This window comes from Salvelinus namaycush, chromosome 35 (genome assembly GCF_016432855.1).
Source record: "Salvelinus namaycush isolate Seneca chromosome 35, SaNama_1.0, whole genome shotgun sequence".
Taxonomy (NCBI): domain Eukaryota; kingdom Metazoa; phylum Chordata; class Actinopteri; order Salmoniformes; family Salmonidae; genus Salvelinus; species Salvelinus namaycush.
In genome coordinates this window covers 26713-39823 of record NC_052341.1, presented here as the reverse complement: position 1 = coordinate 39823, position 13111 = coordinate 26713, and the positions used below count along the sequence as shown (strand labels likewise).

Here is a 13111-nt window from a genome sequence, read left to right as displayed (position 1 = left end):
CAATTGGTAAAGTTCTGGTAACCTTTTAAAAGGATATCTATAACCTATTGGTCCATTAGATCAGTGGGATGACCACACACCAATTTTACTTCCATATGACGGTTAGTATATCAATATATTTGGACATTCCACTTTCTCACAAGATGAATGTTCGACACAAAGATCCCTCCATTACCTAGTGTATTTTGTTCTGTTGACATTTGGAAAGTATGCCGTCATGAATCTCTCTTACATGTACTGTACTCTCATAAAAAAAGGTAGGATGGAATCCAGGTTAATGACAGATAGATCTGTGTTAGAAACTTTAAAAAATAAATAAAATGTAATACAGCAAAATTTATAATTTTCATAAAAATTTGACAAATTTTTGAATATTCACATGAAAATCTGTCACCATAGTAACCTAGCTTCTGTTCTAAAAGTTGTGTACTCCTGATCTGGTGTACGTCAACAATTTGACCACATCATGTTAGAGTCTTTCCACTCAGACATTTCCACTCCAAAAGTAACAAAAGATCATTCCATTCAGACATACCCCGATAAGAAATTAAATCTTCTCATCCTACTTGTATTAGTGAAACCCAGCCCAAAATGGTTCTTCCTAACTTAACAAGATCCGTGTTGGAATGGAAGACAGAGAGAAAATACAACATAGAAAAGCACATTCAGAGCCAAGCTGTTTCTCAATAAAGAGGAAATTAAAACATTAAATCTCTGATGTTACTGCCGGTCCCCAACGCAAAACATTTTGACTGACGCGTACGCAACAGACAACTTGTTTCTTGGAAACATTGGATGATTTAACACAGGGCCAGTAGGTACGTGGTAGAAATCATTTATCAAAAAAGATCAAATCACAGAATAAGTCAAACTTTCTCCCTAAAACGGTGTTTGACACAATATCCTAAAAAAAACTAAAACCCACTTTTGTCACTGTGTTTAAAAGAGAAAGATCTACAGCTTATTGTTCCAAAACTTGTTTACATTTGTTTACAATCACATCTCTATTGTATGCGTGGGAATACCTGGAAACAGATTTATACAATTAAAAATCACTTGGAACTCATTTCCTCGTGTTTTTAATCTTTTATGTCAAACAATAATACAAATTATATAAAAATTAAAAAAATCCCACCAGGCTATTAGAAACCATCATGTCCGCTTCATGGGCGTGTCCCATTTCCCAATGTCGTGCACTATATAGGGAATAGGGTACAATGTCGTGCACTATATAGGGAATAGGGTACAATTTGGGACTCCCTGACTACTGAAGCTCTCCACAGTCTGCGATGGTGATACTCTTGGAGGTTCGCCCCGAACGAGATCCGAACATCTCCACTTTCCTGATCACATCCAGTCCCTGGGTCACGATGCCAAACACAACATGTTTCCCATCCAGCCTGAGAAGAGGAAGGGGTTTATTAACTTTTCCCCCGGACTGAGAAAGACGATCAGAATGGTCTGAGGACGTACTGTATGTAGAAAGCCTCTCAGCGTAGTCCTGATCTAGGATCAGGTCCTCCCTGTCCACACAATATAATTCTTTATGATATCAAAATGGCATAACTGATCCTACAGTGCCTCCGGAAGGTATTCAGACTCCTTGACTTTCCGCATTTTGTTACATTACAGCCTTATTCTCAAATGTATTAAATCTTCCCGCCCCTCAATCTACAAAACAATATACCATAATGACAAAGCAAAAAGAGGTTACAATTTTTTTGCTAATTTATTACAAATAAAAACTGAAATATTACATTTACATAAGTATTCAGACCTTTTACTCAGTACTTTGTTGAAGCACCTTTGGCAGCGATTACAGTCTTGAGTCTTCTTGGGTATGACGCTACAAGCTTGGCACACCTGTATTTGGGGAGTTTCTCCCATTCATCTCTGCAGATCCTCTCAAGCTCTGTCATGTTGGATGGGGAGCATCGCTGCACAGCTATTTTCAGGTCTCCAGAGATGTTCGAGTCGGTTCAAGTCCGGTCTCTGGCTGGGCCACTCAAGGACATTCAGAGACTTGTCCCGAAGCCACTAATGCGTTGTCTAGGCTGTGTGCTTAGGATCATTGTCCTGTTGGATGGTTAACCTTTGACCCAGTCTGAGGTCTGGAGCAGGTTTTCATCAAGGATCTCTGTGTACTTTGCTCCGTTCATCTTTCCCTCGATCCTGACTAGTCTCCCAGTCCCTGCCGCTGAAAAACATCCCCACAGCATGATGCTGCCGCCACCATGCTTCACCGTAGGGATGGTGCCAGGTTTCCTAAAGAAGTGACACTTGGAATTTATGCTAAAGAGTTCAGTCTTGGTTTCATCAGACCAGAGAATCTTGTTTCTGATGTTCTGAGATTCTTTAGGTGTCTTTTGGAAAACTCCAAGCGGGCTGTCATTTGCCTTTTACTGAGGAGTGGCTTCCGTCTGGCCACTCTACCATAAAGACCTGATTGGTGGAGTGCTGCAGAGATGGTTGTCCTTCTGGAAGGATCTCCCATCTCCACAGAGGAACTCTAGAGCTCTGTCAGAGTGACCATCGGGTTCTTGGTCACCTCCCTGACCAAGGCCCTTCTCCCCCGATTGCTCAGTTTGACCGGGCGGCCAGCTCTAGGAAGTCTTGGTGGTTCCAAACCTCTTCCATTTAAGAATGATGGAGGCCACTGTGTTCTTGGGGACCTTCAATGCGGCAGAAATGCTTTGGTACCGTACCCCCGATTTGAGCCGACACAATCCTGTCTCGGAGCTCTACGGATAATTCCTTCGACCTCATGACTTGGTTGTTGCTCTGACATGCACTGTCAACTGTGGGACCTTATATAGACAGGTGTGTGTCTTTCCAAATCATGTCCAATCAATTGAATTTACCACAGGTGGACTCCAATCAAGTTGTAGAAACATCAAGGATGATCAATGATGCAACTGAGTTCAATTTAAAGTCTCATAGCAAAGGGTCTGAATACTTATGTAAATAATGTAAATAAGGTATTTGTTTATTATTTGCAAAAAATTCTAAAAAAAGCTGTTTATGCTTTGTCATTATGGTGTATTGTGTGTAGATTGGAAAGTTTGGATATTTTTTTATATTTTAGAATGAGGCTGTAACGTAACAAAATGTGGAAAAAGTCAAAGGGTCTGAATACTTTCAGAATGCACGGTATATCCGCAGTCCTACTCAGACACTTAATCAACACAGCAGGCCCTGGTCTGTTTCTCTGTCCGTACCACTGTCTCGACAGGTCCGTACGTACCACTCGGTCTTGTCGGTGCAGATGAAGAACTGAGATCCGTTGGTGTTGGGCCCAGCGTTGGCCATTGACAAAATGCCTAAATGGAAAAAGAAACACCACATTACATTGTAACTAGACCCCTAAGTGATGCCTGGCAAGTTAGCTGAGGTACTGCAAACACACACCACACTGCTCAAGACAAGCCGGGTTACAGTTCCTATGACAACATCCTTGATATCAAGTTAGTGATCTGAAATATCAAGAGGCCTAATTACTTAGAATCAGAAACGACTAAGAAAAGCTAGATTTGGTCAATTGATTCTTTATGGCTGTGTTAATGTGGTTGAGAACTATTTCTGTTAAGTTGGTTACGCAGTAAAGCTCTCGCTGAAACATCCGCCGTGAAATGCTGCCATCTAGTGGTACGAAGGGGATTCATTAAAAATAGCCCAAAAGGTAGGCTACAGTATTCTGCAAATACATTTTGAATCTAGAAAGTTCCCAGATCATTTTAATCTAGCATGGTCCCAGATCTGTTTGTGCACTTGTCAATTCCATTGCAGTCAGTCATCGGCAAGCCATTTCTTTCACATGATAAATGAGTGATTGGGAGTTGGCATAATAGCACAAACAGACTGGCACTCAGGCTAGATCAGGTCAACTTCAACCCAGACAAAACAGAGCGGGTCACTTACCAGGTCCTGTGTGCTTCAGATCGAAGTTCTCGTCTTTGAATTTGGGTCCGTAGATAGATTTCCCTCCGGTTCCATTGTGATTAGTGAAGTCTCCCCCCTATACAGAGTCGAATAGACACACATTTAGAGGGGTCAGAGAAAGGCTTACATGTGTTTGGGGCAAAGATACCATGAGTTACCACAATAACAATAAAAAAAAAAGGTATAGGTGATCATTAGGGGTTCTCAAACTAAAACACAAAAAGGAACAACTAAAGATTACTTGACCTACCTGGCACATGAACTGAGGAATGATCCTGTGGAAGATGGATCCCTTGTAGCCAAAACCATGTTCTCCGGTGCACAGTGCTCTGAAGTTCTCTGAGAGGGAGAAATAATGGTTTAGCCAGGGCTCTCCAACCCTGTTCCAGGAGACACACCATCCTGGAGGTTCTCACTCCAACCCTGTTCCAGGAGACACACCATCCTGGAGGTTCTCACTCCAACCCTGTTCCAGGAGACACACCATCCTGGAGGTTCTCACTCCAACCCTGTTCCAGGAGACACACCATCCTGGAGGTTCTCACTCCAACCCTGTTCCAGGAGACACACCATCCTGGAGGTTTTCACTCCAACCCTGTTCCAGGAGACACACCCTCCTGGAGGTTCTCACTCCAACCCTGTTCCAGGAGACACACCCTCCTGGAGGTTCTCACTCCAACCCTGTTCCAGGAGACACACCCTCCTGGAGGTTCTCACTCCAACCCTGTTCCAGGAGACACACCCTCCTGGAGGTTCTCACTCCAACCCTGTTCCAGGAGACACACCCTCCTGGAGGTTCTCACTCCAACCCTGTTCCAGGAGACACACCCTCCTGGAGGTTCTCACTCCAACCCTGTTCCAGGAGACACACCCTCCTGGAGGTTCTCACTCCAACCCTGTTCCAGGAGACACACCATCCTGGAGGTTCTCACTCCAACCCTGTTCCAGGAGACACACCATCCTGGAGGTTTTCACTCCAACCCTGTTCCAGGAGACACACCCTCCTGGAGGTTCTCACTCCAACCCTGTTCCAGGAGACACACCCTCCTGGAGGTTCTCACTCCAACCCTGTTCCAGGAGACACACCATCCTGGAGGTTCTCACTCCAACCCTGTTCCAGGAGACACACCATCCTGGAGGTTCTCACTCCAACCCTGTTCCAGGAGACACACCATCCTGGAGGTTTTCACTCCAACCCTGTTCCAGGAGACACACCATCCTGGAGGTTCTCACTCCAACCCTGTTCCAGGAGACACACCATCCTGGAGGTTCTCACTCCAACCCTGTTCCAGGAGACACACCATCCTGGAGGTTTTCACTCCAACCCTGTTCCAGGAGACACACCATCCTGGAGGTTTTCACTCCAACCCCAGTTGTAACTAACCTAATTCGGCTTATCAACCAGCTAATTATTAGAATCAGGTGCGCTAGAGGTTGCTAGGTTGGAGTGAAAACCTAGAGGAGGTAGCTCTCCGGGAACAGGGTGGGAGTGAAAACCTACAGGAGGTAGCTCTCCGGGAACAGGGTGGGAGTGAAAACCTACAGGAGGTAGCTCTCCGGGAACAGGGTGGGAGTGAAAACCTACAGGAGGTAGCTCTCCGGGAACAGGGTGGGAGTGAAAACCTACAGGAGGTAGCTCTCCGGGAACAGGGTGGGAGTGAAAACCTACAGGAGGTAGCTCTCCGGGAACAGGGTGGGAGTGAAAACCTACAGGAGGTAGCTCTCCGGGAACAGGGTGGGAGTGAAAACCTACAGGAGGTAGCTCTCCGGGAACAGGGTGGGAGTGAAAACCTACAGGAGGTAGCTCTCCGGGAACAGGGTGGGAGTGAAAACCTACAGGAGGTAGCTCTCCGGGAACAGGGTGGGAGAGCCCTTACCAACATGAACAACAGGATGTACGAATACAATACGTTTTATTCAAAGTATGAATTACACACACACTCTGGACTCTGACATTGCTCGTCTTGATAGGTCCTAATATCTTGTGTTTACCTTTGGATTATAAGTGTATTGTTTGTTAGAAATTACTGCACTGTTGGAGCTAGAAACATAGGCGGTGAAGCATTAAACTGATGTTGATCGATCCCTGTAGAGGGAGGAGCAGATTTTTTTTGGTATATAACAGTAAAAAAAAAAAAACATTCCTATGACGACTTACATTTTTTGTTAGCAACTTCAACTCTTGCACATTTTCTCATGAACAGTATATTTCAACACTCAGTCGCTCAGGCAAATTTGCCGAATTACTAAACTTGGAACCAATCAAAACTCCTGTACATACCCCCTCGTGATGAAGGCAGCCAATGACCTGCTTCTATCTACGATGTAAACACAGCCTCTTGTGAAAACATGTACCTGCTGTCTGATTATGCTAGCTAGCTCCCAGACTGAAGAGGATCAGATATAGCTAGCTCCCAGACTGAAGAGGATCAGATATAGCTAGCTCCCAGACTGAAGAGGATCAGATATAGCTAGCTCCCAGACTGAAGAGGATCAGATATAGCTAGCTAGCTAGCTAGCTCCCAGACTGAAGAGGATCAGATATAGCTAGCTAGCTAGCTAGCTCCCAGACTGAAGAGGATCAGATATAGCTAGCTAGCTAGCTAGCTCCCAGACTGAAGAGGATCAGATATAGCTAGCTAGCTAGCTAGCTCCCAGACTGAAGAGGATCAGATATAGCTAGCTAGCTAGCTAGCTCCCAGACTGAAGAGGATCAGATATAGCTAGCTAGCTAGCTAGCTCCCAGACTGAAGAGGATCAGATATAGCTAGCTAGCTAGCTAGCTCCCAGACTGAAGAGGATCAGATATAGCTAGCTAGCTAGCTAGCTCCCAGACTGAAGAGGATCAGATATAGCTAGCTAGCTAGCTAGCTAGCTCCCAGACTGAAGAGGATCAGATATAGCTAGCTCCCAGACTGAAGAGGATCAGATATAGCTAGCTAGCTAGCTCCCAGACTGAAGAGGATCAGATATAGCTAGCTAGCTAGCTAGCTCCCAGACTGAAGAGGATCAGATATAGCTAGCTAGCTAGCTAGCTCCCAGACTGAAGAGGATCAGATATAGCTAGCTAGCTAGCTAGCTCCCAGACTGAAGAGGATCAGATATAGCTAGCTAGCTAGCTAGCTCCCAGACTGAAGAGGATCAGATATAGCTAGCTAGCTAGCTAGCTCCCAGACTGAAGAGGATCAGATATAGCTAGCTAGCTAGCTAGCTCCCAGACTGAAGAGGATCAGATATAGCTAGCTAGCTAGCTAGCTCCCAGACTGAAGAGGATCAGATATAGCTAGCTAGCTAGCTAGCTCCCAGACTGAAGAGGATCAGATATAGCTAGCTAGCTAGCTCCCAGACTGAAGAGGATCAGATATAGCTAGCTAGCTAGCTCCCAGACTGAAGAGGATCAGATATAGCTAGCTAGCTAGCTCCCAGACTGAAATAAGATACATATCTGTTTGAGTGCACTTGAAATTTGGAGCGGGCATTACAAATTGTCTTGAGCATATGAAGAGGTAACTCTGTTGAGCATTTGGACAATTTGTCAACTAGCCAATGTGCCAGATTAGACTAGCTAGCTACTGTAAATTTCAATTTGTCAGCTAGCCAATGTGACAGATTAGATTAGCCAGCTACTGTAAATGTCAATTTGTGTTTCATTTCTCACTGTCAATGAATTCAAACGGTTGAATCAGGATTTGGCATGATTATACACACAGTGCATTCGGAAAGTATTCAGACTCCTTGACTTTTTCCACATTTTGTTACGTTACAGCCTTATTCTAAAATGTAATACACCCCCCCCCCCCCCTTGAGGGGATCTGCAGAAATAAATGGGAGAAACTCCCCAAATACAGGTGTTCCAAGCCCGTAGCATCATACCCAAGAAGACTCAATGCTGTAATCGCTGCCAAAGGTGCTTCAACAAAGTACTGAGTAAAAGGTCTGAATACTTATGTAAAATGTGATATTTCCACTTATTTGTACTAAAATACCAAAAATATCCCAAGAACTGTTTTTGCTTTGTCATTATGGGTTATTGTGTATAGGTAGAGTGGGGAAATAACAAATTTAATACATTTGAGAATAAGGCTGTAACGTAACAAAATGTGGAAAAAAGTCAAGGGGTCTGAATACTTTCTGAAGTACATACAAACAAAGGCCACCATCGTCAAGTATGTCACTATTTATTGAGTACGGTGGCAAGTAGCAAAGGTGTCTCAGGCATTATTTAAATATACTATAACCTACTAAATCAAACAAATATAAACAACATGCAAAGTGTTGGTCCCATGTTTCATGAGCTGAAACTAAAGATACCAGAAATGTTCCATACACACAAAAAGCTTATTTCTCTCAAATGTTGTACATCCCTGTTAGGGAGCATTTCTCCTTCGCCAAGATAATCCATCCACCTGACAGGTGTGGCATATTAAAAAAAAGTTGATTAAAAAGCATGATCATTACACAGGTGCACCTTGTGCTGGGGACAAAAAGGCCACTAAAATGTGCAGTTGTGTCACACAGCACAATGCTACTGCCTACCCCGGTCGACGCTGGTCCAATTGTGCGCCGCCATATGGGACTCCCAATCATGGCCGGTTGTGATACAACCTGGTTTCGAACCAGGGACTGTAGTGACACCTCTTGCACTGAAATGCAGTGCCTTAGACCGCTGCGCCACTTGGGAGCCTGTTTACCTGTCCAGCTAGAGAACATAAAAGTATTTATTAAAAATATATATATAATTGACATTGGCAACAAATGGAAATGTGTTCAGAAAAAAAATAGACAATGTAAAAAAAAAAAAAAAACAGCTCCTCCCTCGACAGAGATCGATCATCTCTAAAAAGTAAAAACAGATGGCCTACTACAGCCCACTACAGCCCACTACAGCCCACTACAGCCTACTACAGCCCACTACAGCCCACTACAGCCCACTACAGCCCACTACAGCCTACTACAGCCCACTACAGCCTACTACAGCCCACTACAGCCCACTACAGCCTACTACAGCCTACTACAGCCCACTACAGCCCACTACAGCCCACTACAGCCTACTACAGCCCACTACAGCCCACCACCTAATAAGCATTTCACCGCACCTGCGATAAATGGCGTACGTGACCAATAAAGTTTGATTTGATTAAACACTATTGAATCTGGAATAGTTGTTCTCCCCCTACCTGCTGTTTTGGGCACAACATCTGCATTCAGCTGCAAAATAAAAAATAGCATACGTTATGAGGCAGTCAGTTGCATGCAGCTAATCTGATTAAATCAGGCTGTAATACACTAATTGGTATATAAAGCATGAAACTAATGCCGGCAAAAATCACGTAAAATGTTCTTTACAAGCCAGAATGTTGAATACTATTATATATATTTAAAAAACACTACCAGTTGTCCTTCTGCTGCTTGAAATTTTAGGCAAAATAGCCACAGGAAAGTATTGTTTACCAACGTTTCTAGAGAGCCGGTGGGTACATGGTTGTCCGTTCATGGCATGCTTGCTATTAAAGCAAAGACTGAATCAGGAGAGGTTGAAGAACAAATCAGTGCCTTCGGAAAATATTCAGACCCCTTGACTTCCTCCACATTGTAGTCCCCCCCCCCCCCCCTCATTTATTTAACTAGGCAAGTCAGTTAAGAACAAATTCTTATTTACAATGACGGCCTACTCCGGCCAAACCTGGACGACGCTGGGCCAATTGTGCGCCGCCCTATGGGACTCCCAATCACGGCCGGATGGGATTCAGCCTGGATTCGAACCGCTGCGCCACTCAGGAGCCCAAATCTACACACACACACAATACCCCATAATGGCAAAGCAAAAGCTGGTTTAGAAATGTTTGCTAATTTATATTTTAAAAAATTAAACAGAAATATTACATTTACATAAGTATTCAGACCCTTTACTCAGTACTTTGTTGAAGTACCTTTGGCAGCGATTACAGCCTCAAGTCTTCTTGGGTATGATGGTACAAGCTTGGTACACCTGTATTTGGGGAGTTTCTCCCATTCTTCTCTGCAGATCCTCTCAAGCGCTGTCAGGTTGGATGGGAAGCGTTGCTGCACAGCTATTTTCAGGTCTTTGATTAGGTTCGTTGTCCTGTTGGAAGGTGAACCTTCGCCCCAGTCTGAGGTCTGAAGCAGGTTTTCATCAAGGATCTCTGTACTTTGCTCCGTTCATATTTGCCTTGATCCTGACTAGTCTCCCAGTCCCTGCCACTGAAAAACATCCCCACAGCATGATGCTGCCACCACCAAGCTTCACCATATGGATAGTGCCAGGTTTCCTCTAGATGTGAATCTTGGCATTCAGGCCAAAGAGTTCAATCTTTATTTTTTATTTTATTTAACCAGGTAAGCTAGTTGAGAACAAGTTCTCATTTACAACTGCCAAGATGAAGCAAAGCAGCGCGACACAAACAACATATTGGTTTCATCAGACCAGAGAATCGTGTTTCTCATGATCTGAGAGTCTTTAGGTGTCTTTTGGCAAACTCCAAGCGGGATGTCATGTGTATTTTATTGAGGAGTGACTTCCGTTTGGCCACTCTACCATAAAGGCCTGATTGGTGGAGTGCTGCAGAGATTGTTTTCCTTCTGTAAGGTTCTCTCATCTCCACAGAGGAACTCTGGAGCTCTGTCAGAATGACCACCAGGTTCTTGGTCACCTCCCTGACCACGGTCCTTGTCCCCAGTTTGGCCGGGCAGCCAGCTCTAGGAAGTCTTGGTAGTTCCAAACTTCTTCCATTTAAGAATGATGGAGGCCACTGTGTTCTTGGGGACCTTCAATGCTGCCTAAATGTTTTGGTACCCTTCCCCAGATCTGTGCCTCGAAATAATCCTGTCTTGGCGCTCAACTGACAATTCCTTCGACCTCATGGCTTGGTTTTTGCTCTGACATTCACTGTCAACTGTGGGACCTTATATAGACAGGTGTGTGCCTTTCCAAATCATGTCCAATCAATTGAATTTACCACAGGTGGACTCCAATCAAGTTGTAGAAACATCAAGGATGATCAACAGAAACACGATGCACCTGAACTCAATTTCGAGTCTCATAGCAAAGGGTCTGAATACTTATGTAAATAAGGTATTTCTGTTTTAAGAAAAGTTACTAAAATGACTAAAAACAAGTTTTTGTCATTATGGGGTATGGTGTGTAGATTGATGAAATAAAACAATTTCCTCAATTGTAGACATCAAAATGTGGAAAGTCGAGGGGTCTGAATACTTTCCGAAGTCACTGTGTGTGTATATATATATATATCAAATAAAAGTACAATAATTGAAGATAATTTTATGTTGTTGAATTCACACAAAGGTAGTCCGTTTTTTTATTGTCATGTCCAGGCTGCATCACATCCGGCCGTGACAGAGTCCCATGCATCACATCCGGCCGTGACAGAGTCCCGTAATGCGGTGCACAATTTTCCCAGCGTCATGCTTGGTTCAATAGCTATACATATCCAATATAAAACTAACTTCATGGTGCCCAAGTGAACCATATACCGACTAAAAAGTCTGGTAAAAAAATTCTTTATTTCGTTTAAAACTTCGAACAACTGAAGGACAAATCGCACAGACAATCCGGTTGAGTAAGTTTAAAATGTCATTTTGTTAAACGTTCTGGCGTTTAAATTCCGATGTTCACCAGATGCATATTATACGTTTTGTTTTGCTTAATGTCTAGCCCGCATTTTCCGTAATTAACATACATGCTTCGCTTTTCATTCCCCTAGTTAAATGCTGGTTAGTTATAGTTTGTACCACCACACAGTAAAGCAACTCGAGTTGAAAATATTGAACGCATGCGGTACCCCCAACGTAGCGTTAGACTGCTCCATTTGATTAATGACTTCCGCCGGAAAACAAAGAGTTTGATGCATCTGGTGGACATGAGGAATAATTTACACGATTTTGCAGGCATCCGTTTCAGGCTGTATATACACCAAATAATTGCGGATTAAATCAGACTAGTAGTTAGCTAGTTTGTACAGTAGGCCTAGTTCTACATGCCAATTAGTTGTGCTGTAACTTAGGTCCAACTGAGCGTTCCTCACGTTGGTTTCAAGTTGCAACTGGTGCATCATACGATGCCTACTCGTTATTTCAAAGGCCGAGGCCAAAACAAATGAACATTTAATAGCCGAGTTACGTAAACCATCGGATTAAGTTCTTAGTCAAGACAACTGAACTCACCTCGAATGTTACTCTTCCGACGGGCTGGTTGTCAGCAGCAATGTCAAAGTAGACGACCGGGTTGGCGGCTGCAGGGCCAGCAGAATACAACCGAGCGGCGGTAAACGCCAACGAACGTCCTGAAATGAGCTTGACCCTACTCGGTAAAGCTGCAAGTAGCATTTTAAGGCTGGGTGTAAACATAAAATGGACTTGAGATGCCGTGAAATACCACGTTAGGTGGTTACATATGCCGCTGTGACTGCAAGGAGGAAGTTCTTCCCAAGATCTCGGAAGAATATCAACCGTTTCTAAACCCGGAGGCGCAACATCGCGAGACTTCCGGGAACGCTTTAGAAACAGAATGGGAAAATCAGGCCGGGCTTTGAGAAGTCAATGAGAGATGTGAAACATTATTCCTTTAGTTGTTAATTTTCTCGAACTCTGAAGGCACAACCTCGATTCGAGCAAATGTCTTCAGTAGTTGAACATGTTATTACTCCAACCTCGTGAAAGTCACAAACGGACACGTTTTTCATTTCCGTCAAAAACAACTTTATATTGATGGAGTGCCTTTTGATTTGACTGCCTGCACATGCGCAGTTCGGCTCGAGAGACACCAATGGAACTCGATGCACAAGCGTTTCGCTACACTCGCAATTACATCTGCTAACCATGTGCATGTGACCAATAACATTTGATAAGGCGAATATTCATCTTTTGTTGTACACATCCAGATGATGCTGTGTACTATTTTGCGCTCAACCCTGTTAGTGTGATCTAGGCGTTAGACTAGTGTGATCTAGGCGTTAGACCCCATGACGTGTTTCTATGCATAGACAGATGCAGTAAAGAGGTCAATGTTGTTTGGATATACACTGAACAGAAATAGAATTGCAACAGTGTTGGTCCCATGTTTCATGAGCTGAAATAAAAGATCCCAAAAATGTTACATATGCACAAAATATTTATTTCTCTCAAATCGTGTGCA

At 43.7% G+C, this 13111-nt stretch overlaps 1 protein-coding gene across 1 annotated transcript; it reads right to left on the bottom strand.

The window, feature by feature from the left end:
* Positions 1–819: 819 nt before the first annotated feature.
* On the bottom strand, positions 820–12435 carry LOC120029833 (peptidyl-prolyl cis-trans isomerase A-like). Its single transcript, XM_038975120.1, has 6 exons — positions 12142–12435; positions 9117–9147; positions 4190–4278; positions 3919–4015; positions 3245–3320; positions 820–1400 (listed from the first exon to the last, which is right to left on the bottom strand). The coding sequence occupies exons 1-6, from the start codon at positions 12322–12324 to the stop codon at positions 1265–1267; spliced, it is 612 nt and encodes a 203-aa protein (XP_038831048.1). The 5' UTR covers positions 12325–12435; the 3' UTR covers positions 820–1264.
* Positions 12436–13111: the final 676 nt, after the last annotated feature.

Excerpts from the sequence above, each read along its gene's own strand:
- LOC120029833 (XM_038975120.1), bottom strand. The coding sequence starts at position 12,324 with ATGTTTACACCCAGCCTTAAAATGCTACTTGCAGCTTTACCGAGTAGG. Across the intron at positions 9,148-12,141 it reads TCGGAAGAGTAACATTCGAG|CTGAATGCAGATGTTGTGCC; the intron begins GTGAGTTCAGTT and ends TTTATTTTGCAG. Across the intron at positions 4,279-9,116 it reads TGTTGTGCCCAAAACAGCAG|AGAACTTCAGAGCACTGTGC; the intron begins GTAGGGGGAGAA and ends TCTCCCTCTCAG.